The sequence below is a fragment of the Mustela lutreola genome, chromosome 2 (genome assembly GCF_030435805.1).
Source record: "Mustela lutreola isolate mMusLut2 chromosome 2, mMusLut2.pri, whole genome shotgun sequence".
NCBI lineage: Eukaryota > Metazoa > Chordata > Mammalia > Carnivora > Mustelidae > Mustela > Mustela lutreola.
In genome coordinates this window covers 194443595-194462363 of record NC_081291.1, presented here as the reverse complement: position 1 = coordinate 194462363, position 18769 = coordinate 194443595, and the positions used below count along the sequence as shown (strand labels likewise).

Genomic DNA, 18769 nt, shown 5'->3' with positions numbered 1-18769 from the left:
TTTTGCACCCTAGTACTTATTTATAAGGCAATAAATCAAGAAGCAGTTCTGAATCTATTCATAGTAAACCAAAACATAAGGGAGCCATGTTCTTAATCACAGTTTAGGCTCATAATTTAACTCATCTTCTGAAACTTATGAAATATACTTATCAATAATTGTGACATGCTCAGAGCACAAATATTACCTGCCTTTGTAGGAATTTTCTAATTTTCTATGTCTTTGGCATACCATGTTGTATTCCTGTGCTTACCGTCAACTAAAACTACTATTTCTTCCACAGGGGGACGTAATGAAGTTGTCATTACTGAAAACAATAACAGTATTACTGAGCAAATCACTGATGTTGTGAAGCAGCCAGCCTTTATAGCTGGTATTGGTGGTGCCTGCTGGGTAATTTTGATGGGTTTTAGCATCTGGTTGTATTGGCGAAGAAAGAAGAGAAAGGGACTCAGTAACTATGCTGGTAAGAGACTATTTCTAGCTAAGAAAATATCCTGTTTTTAGGAGTGTGATGAAATGAAAGAGAGGGAATGGGTCTGAATAATGAGGAAGTGAATGAATGAATGAATGAATGGATGGATGTTGTAGCTTGTTTTAAACACCTGCTCTGTAAAATGCAATTATACATGTGCCTTAATGTATTTCTTTTCACCAGATCACATTATGACTATAAGGCAAGCTTTTTGCTGTATCTCCAAAGAATCATAACAAGAGTACACACGGATAAATGTGTGACCATTTTTTCTCAACTAGTTCTTCAAAACACACACACACACTTGTGCATGTACACACACACACACACACTTACACACACAGACGTGCCATGAACCCATTATCTAAGAGGTGGATTTAGGCAAGATCATTTCTAACATGCTCAGGAAGAAAATATTTGAAATATAGCTTTTAGTATTTCAAGATGTAGATTACAATAGGAACTGTCCTAAATGACAAATAAAAACAAGGAAAAAAAAATCTCATCAGATTTAATAAGACTGATGAAGCATGAATTAAGTGATTTACTAGTCTAGTCTATCTATTTCAGGGTGACCAATCAGCCTTTTAGAAAGGAGAAAAAGGAAAAGGAAAAGAAGCAGAAGAAGGAAAAGGAGATCCTAGATGTCTAGCTATTTGCAAAAATGTTTTCTTCTTAGAATCTGTGATAGAATTTCAAGGATGTCAAAACCTGTGGCCCTCCAAACATTTCCGAGGCAGGGAGGGAGACAGGAGAGGGGGTAGAATTATCAAGTCAGTGATTTAAAGAATGAACTCAGTATTGAAGCTATGTTCAATAGCAACTTTAATTGCAATTCATTTTAAGTGTTTCTTCTAACAACGACAATCATAAAAATACGTTGTCTCCCAATATTTCACACTTTCTAAAATTTACAAGGGAACAATTTTAATTTCACATCATCCTACAAACACTTCAGAAGTTTTTGACACAGTGTATTCAATCTTCTATCTCCAGTTTTAACTTTAAGTTTAAATGTTTATAAATGTCTTAATAATGGATTCTGACAGAAGCTTTATAGTCTATTAAGCTTATAAGCTGCTCTAGCTTTTAGGCTTCTTAGCCACTGATGTCTAAATAGTGCAAAATAGAAGGGTTCTATACTTGGTTCTCTTGCTTGTGATTTGACAGCATTTACATATAATCTTTCTATTGTAGCATTGAGACTAATGTCCATATCTTATGAAAATTAAGGTGATTATTAACCATTAGAGTAAATTTCCATGACTAGAGAAAGCAGGACAGTGTATCCATTGAAAAGGGGATTCCATGCTTTGTGACTTGCAGTCATTCTGCGTTTCTCATGTCTCACTGATTGCTGGTGGCTTCTTCCTTGGGCTGTGTCATTTGACTGCTTATCCCCACATCATTGAGGTGTTCTTTCCAGCAAGAGGTGCTAGGCAGTAACTAGTGTCAGAGTTTTGAACATTCATGATACTTTAATGTACCTTCTTGGTCTGTAGTCCACTGATCTACCTTCATTCCTTGTAGGCATTGTCATCAGCCCATCTGTTAAATCAATCACCATGTTACAGTTCATCTCTGTGATATACATATGAATCATGTAAATCATAGGGAAGAACTAATTTAATTCATTGTCTAGTTAGTGTTTATCCCTTTTCTTGATTTCAGTGAAAATAATAGAAGATTGACTGCTCTAGTTTCAATGCAGAATTCTAGAATATCCATATTTGAGGTGTTGCATTTTTATCTTCCACACTCATGTGCTCACTCCTATAAATAACATAGTTCTCATAACTAGTAGGTTTGTGCTTTTAGTAAAATTATGTCAGACAGATTTCTTTTTTCTTTTTCTTTTCCTTTCTTTTTCCCCCCATGGCAGTTTTTTGCAAAACCTATGCATTTAATTTGAAAATATCTATTGGTCTTTGAGCTTGACAAGTACAGTACATTTCCTATTATCATTTCTCATCATGATTGATATCCATCTGCTTGTAGAGAAACTCCTAACTCAGAAGGTGCTATGCCCTTCAAATATTTTGGAGTAAGGCCAAGCCAGAGAGCAGCCTTTCAAAACCTTTATACTTAATGGATAGATGCCTGACTCTCAGAATGGATTCACCTTCAACTAGTAATTTGCCTTCTAGCAACTGCTGTTCTCTTCTAGGTGAGAAGCAAATGAAAATCCAAACCGTAGGTAGCTAGCACTGCATATCTGCCTTGGTAAATTTTTTTACACATTTCCCTCCATATATATCCTATCCTCCACCTGTTAAAATGTTCATGTTCTTGTCCTTATACAACCTTTTAAAAAGGGGATTTTTAAATATGAATGATTAGTGGAGTATATATTATAGCTTCAAATTTCTGATATTTTATGCATGAGCTAATGATCTATTTAAGAGCACAGAGATTTCATACAGGGCTATTTTTTTTCTTTCTTTGAAGTGTGTTGGAAAAATTATGGAGAATATATTCTATTTGTACTGGTTCTATTTATATTTTGGTTATCATAACAATTCTGTGGGAATCTTATAAATTTTATAAGCATGGAGACAATGTGATTTTACTCACAAAGTAAAAAGACTAATATTTTCACTTTTTCACTGCATGGTAATGTCTCTATGGTGTCCAGACTTTATTGTTAATTCATCAGAGCATTGGTAGTTTTTTTCCTAAATAAACAAAAAATCTACTTTGGGATAAGTATTTAGATTAATTTTATAACGTAAGATACTTCATTTATTTCAAACGCCAATTTTGCTCTTAGATTATACTTAGACAGCTGATGAAATTTACGTATATTAAGATATACATATGTATCTGATGCAATTCACATATATATATATATATAAATAGATAGATAGATATGCATTTTAATAAAGTTTGGCCAACTGTATGTAGAATTATAAAGCAGGTAAAATTTGATTTCAGCACTCCCTTTTTCCTACTTCATTCCAAATCTCTTCTTAACCACTAGAGGTAGAACAGGGAAGATTTTAACTAGTGGGAAGATATGTAAATATATTTCAGGTTAGAGATTCTAACTCTCAGCAAGATGCCTTCCACTCACTTGTGCAGGAAAACTCACTGACTTTTATTACAGATAATCTTTGGCTCTCTGTCATGTGGATAATTATATTTGAATGTCTAGAAGGAAGAAAAAAGGTGCTACTAGGTATTGATATTTTTCTTATATATCAGAGGATTTAAACATATTTATCATAAGACACTAGTGGAATAACACCTTATATTATAAAACCAACTATCAAGAATCAAATGCAAGCTTACATATTAAATGATCTCTGCGGGGTACCTGGGTGCCTCAGTTGGTTAAGCATCTGCCTTTGGCTCGGGTCATGATCCCAGGGTCCTGGAATAGAGCTCATGTTGGGCTTCCTTCTCAGTGCAGAGTCTGTTTTTACCTCTCTCTCTCCCCCCTCCCCGGCACATGCTCTCTCTTTTGCTTGCTCTCTCATAAATAAATAAAATCTTGAAAAAAATGATCTGAAAGGAGAATTTGGCTTGAACCTATTTTGCTTCTTTACACAGCAGATAGTGGAGATTTCCCCAGGGCAATGTTACACATGAACTTCTTATTCAATCTTTTTCCCTATTTATCCTTTATTTAAATTCTTCAGGCACAATCGCGTGCCATATCTTTGCACATGGTGCAAAGAAGGGCAGCTATGACAAAAAAAGGAATCCTTATATCTCATATTCTGGGTGAAATGATTTTATACTTTCATTGGGCATCATACAATGTTATTTATCTTCTTCTCCATTGAGCACTAACAGTCTTCTTGTCACTGCATGTGAGGTTCCTGGCTGCTTGAATAATTCACCACCTGAGTTGTAGCATCAAATGACTGGTAAAAAGATTTGGGTGGGAGATACAGAGACCATTAGGTGATTTTTGAATCTAGAGTAAATGTTTGATCACATGTGTTAACAGTGTTTGTGAATAGATAAATAAATAACATTATGGAACTCTCATGAGGATTCTATGAAGCTATATTATATAGATAATATGCATGTTCATGTATATCCATTTTATAATCCTCACAAGGGTTACGTGACTCTTTTCAAACTTACATTGTTCACTGTTATTCACAATTTTTCATTTGTCAACTTTGTAATGAGAATATATATATATATATATATATATATATATATATATTATTTTTTTTTTAACCTGTAAAGGAGTGAGTGATAGTTTATGAGTAGTACCTTTGAGAATAACAGATTGTGTGAAACTCAGTAAATATCAAGTTTAATGAGTGAGCAAATTATGAAGTGCTAAACACTTCTTGCATAGGCTTCAAAAACCATCGGTGAAATAGAAATTATTTGACAAAACTATCCAAAGACAGCTAAAAGATTTGATGGAATTTTTATACTCTGATGATCTGGGCTGTGTTAATGCTTATTAAAAGAGGATTAATCTACATGCATTTTTGAGAAATAGCTTATCAGGAAAGGGAAGGAGGCTTGGCTAGCAACATTAAAGTTTCCATTTGGAGTAGGAAAATGTGGCCTTCTAGAGATAGGCACTGTGAAAGCTTCCTTACCTCAAAATGTCAATTTACCACATCACTATATTTCCCTTCCCCCTCAGTTCTAGCAGGCATGAGATTAGGATTAATCCTGTCAGATAATAGTAGAGGTACATTCTGTATGATGTAACTTGCAAAATCTCTTTACTTCATATCCTTTATAAATATTGCAATAAATTCAAAATATTTAATGCCATTCTTAAACACTTCAGGTTGTGGTACCTGTACAACTTTTTAGCTACATTAGCACTATCCAGTGAGTTTTCGGTAAAAACTTCTGTATGTTGTTCCCTGAAAGTTCTTAACTTTAGGTACTAGCAGAGACTCCTTCCTGGTAAAGATTCACATTTCTTTCAAACTTATCTCTGTTAAGCACAAAGTTATTACACTGTGATTATAAAAATCATGACTAGAGCAAAATTGTCCAACAACCTCTACTTCCATCCCTCTTGCTTTTAAATGCAAGGAAGTTCAACATTTCTTTGAAATGAAAGCTACCTCAAACAGCTTTCAATTTGCTGTGGAATTTATTTTATTTTATTTTATTTCTACACAAAAAGAGAGACTGAAAGAAAGAGGAAGGAAGGATAGAAGGAAGGGAGGGAGGAAAGAGGGGAGGAAAGAAAAATGCTCATCAAAACACCAGATGTGACTTCTATTTTACTCATTCTAATTGCTCGTCCTTATTTCTAGTCTACTTTCCGTCTTGTGGTCTAATATGACCCAGTTACTTTGGGTCTACTTTTCAAAATGGAACAAATCTGTTTGGAGCATGGAATAAAAGGGAAACTTGAATATTCATCCTTTTTCCCCTTGTTTTCCGAAGACAATGAATCAATCTTACTATGATAAGAGTTGTTTTTTGTTTGATTAGTTTCGGTTTTTAGGTTTTCTTTTGTCATGGAAGCATACAAAATGGAGAATTTTCATGTATACCAAAGTCTGTCGATGGACCATTTTCAGTTGATCATGTATTTACATAATGTACTGTTCATTTTTGCCTCTGTACACTTGGTATATAGAGGTACAAAGATAAGTGTCATTATGGAATATTTTGCCAAAAGTGGTCTAGAAAGGTTTGAAAACAGATTTTAATGATTATGGTAACACAGAGAGAAACTGGATATGTCCTAAGTGCTTTGAAATTTAAAAGCATTTTACTCACAGTATGTAATTCTTAGTTGGTAAATATGACCCTTAGCTTAGTGTCCATATTCTAACATGTCTGTAAATGAATCCTGATTGTATTTTCCCAGTTTTCTATTGTGTTAAAATGCACGTAACATAAAATGTACTATCCTATTTTCAGGTATACAGATTGGTGTCATTAAATACATTCAAAATGTTGTGCTATCATCACCACCGTCCAACTCCAAAACTCTTTTCATCTTCTAAATTGAAATTATATACCCTGTTAACAATAACACCCATCTCCCCACTTCTCCAACCCCTCTCAACCACCTTTCTACTTTCTGTCTCTATGATTTTGACCACTCTATCTACCTCATATTGGTGGAATCATATAGTACTTGCCTTTTACGACTGACATATCACTTAGCATGATATCCTCAAGTTTAGCGTATGTCATAATTCTCTTCTTTCATAATAGCTGTATTGTATGTATACACAACACTTTTCTTGTCCATTCATCCATTTATGGTCCCTTAGATTGCTTTCAGGTTTTAGCTGTTGTGAATAACATTACTTTAATTCTTTGAGACCTAGGTTTCAATGCTTTTGGGTATAGACTCAGATGTGGAATTTCTAGATCATATGATAATCTTAGATTTTTAATTTTTGAGGAACCACCATACTGTTAACTATTTTCCACTATGGGTTCACCATTTTACATTCCAACAGCAGTGCACTAGAGTTCCCATTTCTCTACATCCTTGCTAACACTTATTATTCTGTCTTGCATGGTAGCCATCTTAATGGATGCGAGGTAGCATCCATTGTAATTCTGACTTTTGTTTTCCTAATGATTAGTGATGTGGAGCATCATTTCAACTGCTTGATGGCCATTTGGATGTCATCTGATAAGATTTTGAGTGTTGCCTTGTAAGTTTAAAAATTTTACACTTAAAAAAATATATTAGGGGCGCCTGGGTGGCTCAGTGGATTAAGCCACTGCCTTCGGCTCAGGTCATGATCTTAGGGTCCTGGGATCGAGTCCCACATCGGGCTCTCTGCTCAGCAGGGAGCCTGCTTCCTTCTCTCTCTCTGCCTGCCTCTCTGCCTACTTGTGATCTCTGTCTGTCAAATAAATAAATAAAATCTTTAAAAAATATATATATATTAGTTTATTTATTTTAGAGAGAGTGCTAGGTTTGGCTAGCAAACCCTGAGGTACCAAATGAAAAGATTACTCCAGACCCCTAAATAAAAGAAAGGAGAGAACGAGGGGACCAGACTCTCTAATGGCAAAAGGTCCTGAGCCAGGCTCAGTCTCCCCTTTAATTGCAGGTCTTATCAATACCTCAAGTAGGAACAGAAAAACAGAAAGGAATGTTAGGCTTCAGTAATCAAGACATATAGATATGAGGCAATGCATGATGCAAACAAAACAAGCAGTGTTTGTGTCATGTGTATGGGCTAAGGGAATGATGAACATGTGACCATAAGTTAAGAGTGTTTTTCTTTTAAGTTAAATATTTACACCCTAGATGAAAGCATTAAGCCACAATAAAAATCTGGCTGTTTTCAGCTCAGAAACTTGAAAGGAAACCCAGAGCTGCAGCACTCCTCCTTTTCTTTTCAATTGGTCTCACCTCCGGAGCCACATTTCACTTAAATCTTACCTATCCAGGCACTCTGAATCCCCACAGAGAGAGAGAGAGTACAAGTGGGAGGGACCGAGGGAGAAGGAGAGAGAGAATCTGAAAGCAGACTCCTCACCGAGCCTGGAGCCTGAGGCAGGGCTTGATCTCATGACTGAGATCATAACCTGAGCCAAAACCAAGAGTCAGATGCTTAACCAACTGGACCACCCAGACACCTCTAAACTTTACATTTTATGAATAATTTACCATTGATTAGTATGTAAAAGTTAAGTGCAACTCAATTTTTGTGCCTCAGCTTCAGTTGCCCTCCTTTTCTCTGTATCACTTACTAGCAATAATGGAAAGTTCGAGTGGGGACGAAAGCACATCTAAATTAGGAGAAATACTTAGCTTCTTTCCACCTATCTTCTAAGCAGCACATTTGAGGTGTAGCTCATCAGTGCCTGCTTATTTGCATATTCACAGTGATATTCGCAACATTATCTTAACTCTCTTAGTAGAGTAAAACAATCACTTGATAGTCCATTAAAAAACCACATAACTAGAAAGTCACATCGGATGGAAAGCTAATTAGCTGTACTGTTTTCACATTTTGTGTGCATATTTTTTCTTCTAATCAGGGCTTTATTTCACAGCACTAGTGCTCAATTTTTTAAATTAATTGTTTCAGATTAATTCTTCTTTTGTTGTTGTTAAAAGTAGTTATTAGTGGGACCTGAAGTGGTATGGACCACTGCTGATTCTTGATTCCTGTCATTTAAGCAAACTTGTCAGGAAGCAGAGTTGTGATCAGTATTCTTTCATCTTCTCTGAGGAACTGTCCAGAGCAAGCCCTGGGCAGATACAAAGGATATGTCAGAATTGTTTTATAATGAATTTGAGATGGTGCCTGAAAAATTGATAAGTAAGTACACTTCAGGTGCCAGCCAGGTGTTCCTCAAAGCACTACCTCCTGATAGACCCTGGGAATCATGATCCTATCACCTAATTATGATATCCTGAGAGATGTGTCATTAAATGATCTTAGGGAAGGGAGTGGGGAATTGCATATGTAAATTTACAAAATTTAAAGAGCTATCATATTTCATAGCAAAAATTTGAGGAATAGATGAATTATGGAGAGATTATTCAAATTAAAAAGTATTTATTGTATGTATACTTTAAGTAACAATATATCCTCTTTAAAATATGAATCAGTTCATAAAACTTTCTTTTAATTTTTTCTATACTTTTTACTCATTAGGAAATCATGGTAAATATAATCAATATTTTCCAAAGATAAGACATGTTGGGGAAACCTAGATGACTCAGTCATTGGGTGTCTGCCTTTGGCTCAAGTCATGATCTCAGGGTCCTGGAGTTGAGTCCTGCATCAGGCCCTCTGCTCAGCGGGGAGCCTGCCTCTCCCTCTGCACTTCCCCCTGCTTGGGTGCACTTTCTCTCTCTCTCTCTCTCAAATAAATAAATAAAATCTTTAAAAAACAAAACAAAACAAAAGACATGTTGGATTCACATCTGTATAATTTTTTTTCTTAATTTTTTGTTTTGTTTAGCTTTTTTTATGTTTTGGGGCTCATCACAGCAAGTGCACTCCTTAATCCCCATGAACTATCTTACCCCTCCCCTCGCAACCTCCTTCCCCTGCCCCATAACCAGAAGTTTTTTTCCTTCATCCCTAGGAATTGGTTTCTCTGATCTGTATTTATTTTAGTCAGAATTGCTATTTTGCAATCCGTAAACTTCTAAACACCAAAGTTCTAGTTAACTCATTGAGTGGCAAAATTTGATCCATGCTAATGTGGAACTATCATAGACTTTATCCCACCAGTCATGATTTTATTATATTTTATTGTGAACACATTAAATAACTTTGAATAGAGTTGCTGACTTGGATCCTCTCTAGAGTATGCACTGGATTACCTTTCTGAGATCTGAAACGTTTTGAATTCCAAACATATTGGGCTACAAAGATTTTGGATAAGAAATGATGGATCCACCCAGATATTTATGGTCTTTGGCCAATCCTTGAAACCCACTTTTTAAAATGTTAATAGCTTTGTGGAATGGAGTCTAGTGTCTAGAGAGAGGTCTTCTCCAGGTATAGCTCTACGGAATGCTTGTTGATATGACCAATAAGTTCCAGAGTTTTATAAAGGACTTAAGCTTTTGCAATTATTACATACAATTTGAATATATTTCGCATCAAGTATTTGAAAATTTCATTTGGGTGGAATTTTTGATGATAAAACAAAACACTCAACACAGTATTCTCTATTAATTATACTTTATGTCTACTGTAATTGTAGTTGTTCAACTCATAGTGATTTAATGGTGTCCCTAAAAGGATCTGTGATGATGAGGACTACGTCATCAATCAGTACCTGTTTCTCTTTTCCACTGGCAGGATGTTATTACCTGTTTGAACTATTCCGTTTCAATTTCTGTTATGTGCATTTTATGTTGTGCTTTCTAATTAGGATACCCACATACTAAGATTAAAAATCGCGATTTGATAATCCCCCATTAATGCATGTTGACCTTCCAATGACACTATATCTACCAATTGTAACAGTTTTTGATATCCAAACACAAATTGCCCTTTTGATTTAACCATACATTTGGCTTGAAGTATTTTTAAATGTCTTATTAAAGTTGGAGCAAATGATGGCTTTGCCCTGGGCCAAACCACGGCTTCTTATTCTCTGTACAATTATGTTAATTATATTTTGTTAAAATTCCCAGAGGCCTCAGCTCTAAACTAAGGACCAATATGTAGTTGGTATTAATCGTAATTAATATTGACTACTTGTGTGTGTGTGTGTGTGTCTTTCTTTTTTTTTAACAGTTACATTTCAAAGAGGCGATGGAGGACTAATGAGCAATGGGAGGTATGCTAAGGAGATTCTTTTTTATTATTATTTTTAATCAGGACTGGGGAAACTATAGTAAGAGACTATTATTGTAATAAACGATCACTTATAAGTCTGAGAATTCTAGGAGGAATTAAATGGCTTACCACAAGGTTTAATGATCTATCTGTTGTGCACTTTAGAGGAATCAAGTCCAGATGTTTCATATCTCCCAGATGCCCCTGAAGAAATTAGTAGTAAATATCACAAGGAATGTGTTCATTTGTTAGCAGGATGTTTATTGCATTAATTAGACATTAGCAAATGAAGTTGCTGTTGTTTAAGACTCCTTATTGGCTCTCACTAAATTGCTGTGAGTGAACAATTACACATAATCGATCACAAAGTAAATGATTCATGGATGATGAATAGGCTGTAGATTGATAGGACTGGATTCCACAACTTTGGATACTCAATTGAAATTGATAAAAGCTGATAACAAACCCATATATCCTCATCTATTTCCCCTTTGCCAATATGGAGATTGTAATTAGGCTCTGGTAATAACTTCCAATCTCCCATTTAATCAATATTTTAGCAAAAAGAGATTAGGTCTAATGAGAGCTAGTGCATGTAGCAAGTAAGCAGTTGGATCTTCTTATTGCAGTTGCCATAGAAACACATGTTTCTCTTAGGGATTTCACAGAAACGGTCTATCAAAAATAAAGTGCAATGATTATAGATGTTGCTATTTCTTTGTAAATATGCTAATAATCTGGAAAGGAATCAGAGTCCCATCTTTTATATCAAAAATGAGAATTCTTTATTCAATATGATGTGAGGGAAGTTTTTCTCATTGATTATACTCACATGCTGGATCAGATCACAGTGAATCGTTAATTACCTTAAAATCTTTAGTATACCCCTAATATCTCACAACTTAGAGAATTTGGAAATGTGCTATTGATAGAACAATATAAATACTGTTCATTAATTTCCTTCAAGTTCTTTGCCTCTAAATCAAGCACGAGGGCTCATAACAGTGGTTACAGCCTACAGGGGACAGAAAAATATGGGGACTGTAGGAATGGAGGAAGCAATAGCCCAAAGTCCTGGAGATGGCTGACACCAAGCAGTCACCCTGAGCAATTGTTCCTTTGAGGTGCCAATTTATCATCAAACCTTGTTTCGGGATCCTGCTGTGTTACCAATTCCCACCAGTTTCAAGGCAGACAACAGAATTCATTTGGATGTCAGCAGAATCCCAGGCAGGATGCTTCTGCTTCCACTGACAGGCTATATATAGTCTTAATGAACTACGGAAGTTCCTTAATTCTTGAGAACCTACACTTTTTAATTGAAGTGAATTAAAATCTTCTTAAATTCTTTCATCTATTTTAGTGTAGGAGACAGGTGTCCAAATCTCTCAGTGAGCTCCACCGATTGATTTCCTTTTAATTTCTGTTTCAGCCGTCCTGGTCTTCTAAATGCTGGGGATCCCAGTTACCCATGGCTTGCTGATTCGTGGCCAGCCACAAGCTTGCCAGTAAACAATAGCAATAGTGGCCCAAACGAGATTGGGAATTTTGGACGTGGAGGTAAGTTGTGCATTCAAAACTTTGTTATCTGTTTTCTTGGCTTTCCTAAATGTTTTAAAAAATACATAATAGAGAGTACTTTCTTCCACAGTTAAAATTACTAAAATACATGTACTAACAGTGCTCTACATTCACTAAATATTTTATGTAAGACCATTGTGTCTATATTACTTTGCGTAAGACTAAGCTTTAAGGAAGTCATTACTAACCAAGATGGCAAATAGTCATAATACAGTTTGGCTTTAGGACTATTAGCACAAGATTAGTAAAATCAGAAACTATGCTGCTAAGTAGGGCTTATGATTTTGGAATAGTCATTTCTGTTCTCTACATGTCATTCAACATATATTTATTAACTATGTCCTATGTACCTGGCATTATGGCAGACAATAAAAATAAAATATCAACATAAAGAGAGATGGTCCCTAACCTCATAGGATGTATGCTATAGAGATTAGACCACATGCTGAAGCAGAACTTAAATGTAGTTCTACCATTGATAATTTGTACCCCAAATGAAGGACGAAGAGGTGCTAGGTAGCTGATATACTAAGGTCTCCAAAATTTGGTGCTAGGGTTCTCTCTGTAGAAACAAAATTTGACCTGCTATAAATAATTACAGGCTCCCTACTGCCACTTTTTCATCCATTCAATAGGAAAATGATGGATTTAGAGAAAGATGGGACTGGAGAAGTCTGTGGTCCCAGTGATTAGTTTGGCAAAAATATGTAAGTTTTCCATTGGTAGAAACTTGTGCAAACAGTAATGGACTGGCGCTGCTTTGCCAGTGCCTAACATGGAAAAGCTGCCTGTTGGGAATAAGAAAGTTCTATGAATGGAGTGTCATTTAAGTTGATATCTGAAGGAGAGGTAGAGATTAGTCAGAATTGTGGAAAAAGTGTGTGAAGAAATGTCTGTATCTTAAGGTCTAGAAAGAAGAGAGGCATTGACCTATTTGAGAAATGAATGAATTTCCTAATGAGTATAAAGTACAAGGAAGCAGAGGTAGTAAAAAAAAAAAAAAAAAAAATTTTCAGAGGGACAGATAATAGATGACCTTCTAAGATATACAATGATTTTAAACTTTGTCCAGAAGGTAGTCAGAAGGCACCAAAGGATTTGTTAAGAGGAGAACACCAAAATCTAAGTACAGAGTTAAGTCATCCAGATCACTGCCAGGTGGGGAATGGAGTTCGAGTAGAAAATGGGATGATTAATTAGGAGAGCAGTGGTATAATGCACAAAAGTATGGCTGAATCTGCTAGAGGGTTTCCACACCTCTGCGTGGGATTAACGATGGAGGAGACCCAGGGCTTGGCTAACCTATTATAAGCCTCAGTGGTGAATTTCACAGGCATAAGTGTAGAAATAGACTGACTTAGAAGAATAATCATGGACACTGGCATTTTTTTTCTTTATGGGTAGAATCCCAATAAATGTTTGAATATAATTAAAATAGTATTTCAAATAATAAAGCTACTAACTATAGCTTAAGTCTTCATTTTGTCAATACCAACTTGAAGGAAGGGCACTCTCTCCCAATCTCCAGATAAAATACAGAAAATAACAATTCCCCCATCATAGGTATGTAATGAGGATTAAATGGATAATAACACATTCAGGTTTAACACAAAGCTTGACATACAAGCAGTGGCCAGCAGGCATCAGTATAGTAAATGAGAAAACAAAACAAAAAAAAGTTGTATGACTCCTCAGCTTTTTGCTTGCCCTCTGTAATCACCTGTTTAAGATTCTTATTCTCATTTGTCCAGAACCTGTTTAAGATTCTTATTCGTCCAGAACCTCTGAAAGTGGCTGCCTTCCCCCATGACCAAACTCTGAGCCCTTCAATTACAGGCTGTGACTTTATCATGGATAGGTCTATAGCTGAGCATCTCCTCACCGGGAGAGCGGAAGACTCCCCTCTACGCTACCCAGAATGATTTTGTCAATACAAATTCTGTTCTGAAGGCTTTCATCAATCAAGGATTAGATCAGTCTTTTACTGGCTGTATTTGTATTTGATTAGTACACCATTCTCTATAGATCAAGAAATGAATGCCTGAAGTTGGGGAAAATGTTTTGTTTGGGTTTTGTTATTTTTCATTTTCTAGTGGGCTACAATAACATCGAAAATGTCTCAGTCTAATTTAGCCAAAGGGTACATTTCTAGATTTTTCAAGATTTTTCTTCAATACCCACCACAGTTTTACGATATGAAATAGTTCACAGGGGAACATTAAGGCCAAGACAAGGTTTTTGCAAGGCTTACTATATTTCTTTTCAGTGTCATAGGCATTGTAAGCATTTACTACGCACCAGATATAGGTAGGCTTTTTTTGTACATTATATTTCATCTCACTGGCATAATAAATGTAACATAAATAATAGATAATCATATTTATATTTTAAAGGACAAAAAACTAAGGTTTATTGAAATGAATAACTTGAGATCTAGGTGTAGAAGGCAGATCTCACACATTTTAAAGCCTCGGTTCCTTTATCTACACTGTTCTGCAGTCCTCTAGGTAGGATTCACGTGTATGATTGTGTAACTACAGTCACTTAAAAGAATTATTGTGGATACTGAGATTTCCCTTTCAAGAATGGAATACTAATACATGTTTAAATGTAATGAAAATAGTATTTTGAATAATAAAGTTACTAATTATTGCATAAGTCTGTCTTTTGTCATTACAAACTATAAAAGATTCATTTAATCATTCAGCAAGTACTTACCCTCTGCAAAACACTAGGTGAGGAATTATGGAAATCCAGACATAAATCCTTTATGTTCCTCTTCTTAAGTGTCTTGGGTCTTAGGATATGTTACAGGCGATAGTCATTCATTCGAGTATATCAGGCAAAAGAAATAAGTGCACAGATCACTCTGGTGCTGAAAACTGCAAAATGAATCATGAGTAGTTCTTCCTAGAGGGAAGGGTGTCTGTAATTCAGAGGTTTAAACTCAAATATCAACAAGTGCCAGTCAGCCCAAAGCACTAAGGAAAGGTTGATGTGGACAGTGGGAAGTGGGAACTAGAAGGTCCTGCCTAAAGATGGCAGCCGCTATTCAGGTCCAGGCTGTTGGAGGAGGGCTGGCTCCGAGTTCCAAACCATCTGATATTATAGGATGATTCCCCACATCCAGATATTCCTGTATGATCTTCTAATATTTCAACGTTTGGATATAATTCAATTTATTTTCCAAACATGGAGGAGTGATCCAATGATAGCTGGAGGACATGGGCAGCCTCCACATCAGTATAGAAGCACTTAGACTTGAAGGCTGGCTAATTTCATCCAAAGGGGAGAGGCAGATTCTTTTTCTAGCGCTCTAACCTCAGTTGTTGCAGGATAACATTCTGTAGGATTAGGTCCTCGGACATCTTTTTTCCATTTTTAAACATCTAAACATGCAACCATTTCAAAAGCTCACAGAGTGGCTCCCAATCTAAACTGAATGACTTAGAAGGCCTCAAGTTCAAGGTGTTGGGAAGTTGAGACCTGTGCCGGACACACATGTCTATCCACTTAATATTATCAGTGGAAGATGGTAGATGTGGCAGAAACAAAATTCTGAAAATTTCCCCAGAGTGAAGGATCTGTTTTCATAATTCTGATACATTACTAAATATTAAATGCTTTTGAGAATGCAAATGATATTGACATTTGAGGATGAAGTATACTTTTTTATTATCCAACTTTCGTTCTTTTTTAAAAAAAGATTTTATTTATTTGACAGATAGAGATCACAAGTAGGCAGAGAGGCAAGCAGAGAGAAAGGAGGAAGCAGGCTCCGTGCTTAGCAGAGAGCCCAATGTAAGGCTCGATCCCAGGACCCTGGGATCATGACCAGAGCTGAAGGCAGAGGCTTTAACCCACTGACCCACCCAGGCACCCCTATCCAATTTTCTAAGTAGTTTATAGGTAAAAGCAAAAAGGGCCAAGAAGGAGTTATGGGATTCTGAAATCCAAAACCAATTTTACTTGCTTGTACAATTTTGTGAAATATTATATGTTTGAATATCTTCAACAATTTCACTGATATGCACTTAAAATATTTACTTCAATAAAATGTGTATCCACTTACTTATAAAGCAAGTTAGAATTCCAAACTTTAGAAAGATCTAAATTATGCAGTGTGCAAAATGGATTATAAATGTCTTTCTATTGCTAAAGAAGACATTTGAGCTTTTGTAAAATGCAAAAGCAAAATTAATATTTTTTTATGAATCTTTATTTTGCATACAATTGGGTATCATCAAACCTAAAAATTTGAGGATATTTTGACTAAGTTTCACTTTCTGCATTTTCTTGTCATGATAAATTGGTTTTAGGAGGAAAATAATTTGGTTTATTACTTATAATATTACAGTACTTTAACTAGTTGAAAATTTCCCATAGTACAGAAATCATTGACTATCTCAAGTCCTCTGATGTATGGCTTTCAAGACATAGATTGTTAAGGAATATATACTATAATTAGATTCACTTTTAACTCTACATGATTAAAAGTATGTCATTTAGTGTTGTTTTATTTTTTAAATATTTATTTATTTTAGAGAGAGAGCAAGTGTGAGGAGGGGTAGGGAGGGAAGCAGAAGTAGAGGGAAAGACCATCTCAAGCAGAATGCCCATTGAGTGCAGAGTCTGACATGGTTCTTGATCTCACGATCCCAAGATCTTGACCTGAGCTGAAATCACAAGTTAGAGGCTTAACCAACTGAGCCACCAGGCACCCTGGTATTGTTTTTTTGTTGTTGTTTTTGCTTTTTAAAAATCTAGTACCTTTCTTCTAAAAAAGGAAAAAAAAATAAGAGATCGGGAGGGAGGTGGCAGTTCTGAATTATAATGCATCATGTAAAGATAATTCAGCACGCCAAAAGATAAAAGGACTGATTGATATTCAGTGTTGTTACTAAAGTTTAATTTTACTCTTGCTGTATTATAACTTGAAACTATAATTCTCCACTTCTAAGAGTTAATAGCATAAATTAAACTCACGGATCACTCAGATTGCTTTTTCTATAGTTAAATCCTGGTGTATTGTGAAAATGACTTATTCATGAAAATTATCTTTTGTTACCCAAGAAAAAAAAAAAGTTCCTACCATCCGCTCCACTCCATACTGGAACTGTGAAATCAAATGAGAGAAACAGCAAGCTGGAACTTCAGAAAAATGTATCTCTTAGTTGGCTCGTGTAGTCTAATTTTGGACAATTTTGCATCTATTCAGCCGCTCTATTCTCTGCCTTTGGGGGTAACGCGGAAAAAGATGTTTTCAATCCGTAACTGGTAGATTCGCTTTTATTATTTCTTCTGTAAGGAGCTAACAGTCTCATTGGTTCTAAAAACGGGATGCACAACTGAAAGCATTTTTCAGTAGTGAAATAGCCCAAACCTCTCATTCATGGTTGCAGAAAATGGGGGAAGCGACGTGGTAAGCAGCGAGTCGTGAAGGACGAGCGGGAGGCCTGCCTGTCACCGACGCTGATAGCTTGGCGATGGCTGTACATCATCTACCCTTCATTGACTCATAAAGCCCATCTCAGCTGAAATGCAAACGTGCGGCATGACACGTTTATTTTTCATCTTCAGTCCTGATAGTTTGGGGCTTCCTGTGCATCATTAAATTGTCTCATTTCCTCACGTTCCCCACAGATGTGCTGCCGCCCGTTCCAGGCCAAGGGGATAAAACAGCCACGATGCTCTCGGACGGAGCCATTTACAGCAGCATTGACTTCACGACCAAAACCACTTACAACAGTTCCAGCCAAATAACACAGGCCACCCCATATGCCACCACACAGATCCTGCATTCCAACAGCATCCACGAATTGGCTGTCGATCTGCCCGATCCACAGTGGAAAAGCTCGATTCAGCAAAAAACAGACCTGATGGGATTCGGATATTCTCTACCTGATCAGAACAAAGGTAACAATGGTGAGTCAGGGTCTAACACCCCGAGGAGTTCTTTTCATATCATTTGTGCATGAGATAGAAATTAGTATTTGTTGTTCAATTTAGTGACTCATCACCAGGTTCACTACCTAAACTAAAAAAAAAAAAAAAAAAAAATATTCTTGGCATGTGTTCGGTACCTTGCACAGTCCTTCCCACCGCCACCGCCACCACCACCGTCACTGCCACCACACACCAACACCAATCGGTTTCATCCTTTTAGCTCTTTTTTCAGTAGAGTGGTCAGTAATCCATCTCAACTTCCATTAGGCAGGAGAGGCGGAACATTCCTCCACTGTCCCACGACATCTGCTTCTGAGTTGCTAACTGCATGTTCTGCATGGGCTTGTGCTGTGAACTAATCACATGATGCCACTATGACCTCTGCCCTTTAACCCTTAGCCTTACTTTACATCCCTGACTACCGATTGGCTGAGGGATTGTCTAATAGAATGCCACACAACCAGTCACAGGATTTCAGCACCACCAGCTCTCACAACAGCTCAGAGAGGAGTGGCAGTCTCTCAGGTTGGTCTCATCACAG

General features: G+C 36.3%; 1 protein-coding gene across 20 annotated transcripts in view; it reads left to right on the top strand.

The window, feature by feature from the left end:
• ROBO2 (roundabout guidance receptor 2) overlaps positions 1–18769 on the top strand; it is a 592813-nt gene that overhangs the window by 529247 nt on the left and 44797 nt on the right. For 9 of the 20 annotated variants that reach the window (XM_059164448.1, XM_059164451.1, XM_059164447.1 and 6 more), the window contains 5 exons: positions 284–466; positions 10660–10702; positions 12134–12261; positions 17926–18207; positions 18628–18753. In XM_059164448.1, coding sequence (XP_059020431.1) covers positions 284–466; positions 10660–10702; positions 12134–12261; positions 17926–18207; positions 18628–18753 — 762 coding nt within the window. The remainder of the gene's footprint in view (positions 1–283; positions 467–10659; positions 10703–12133; positions 12262–17925; positions 18208–18627; positions 18754–18769) is intronic. The other 11 variants (XM_059164452.1, XM_059164458.1, XM_059164468.1 and 8 more) reach the window with 3 other exon arrangements.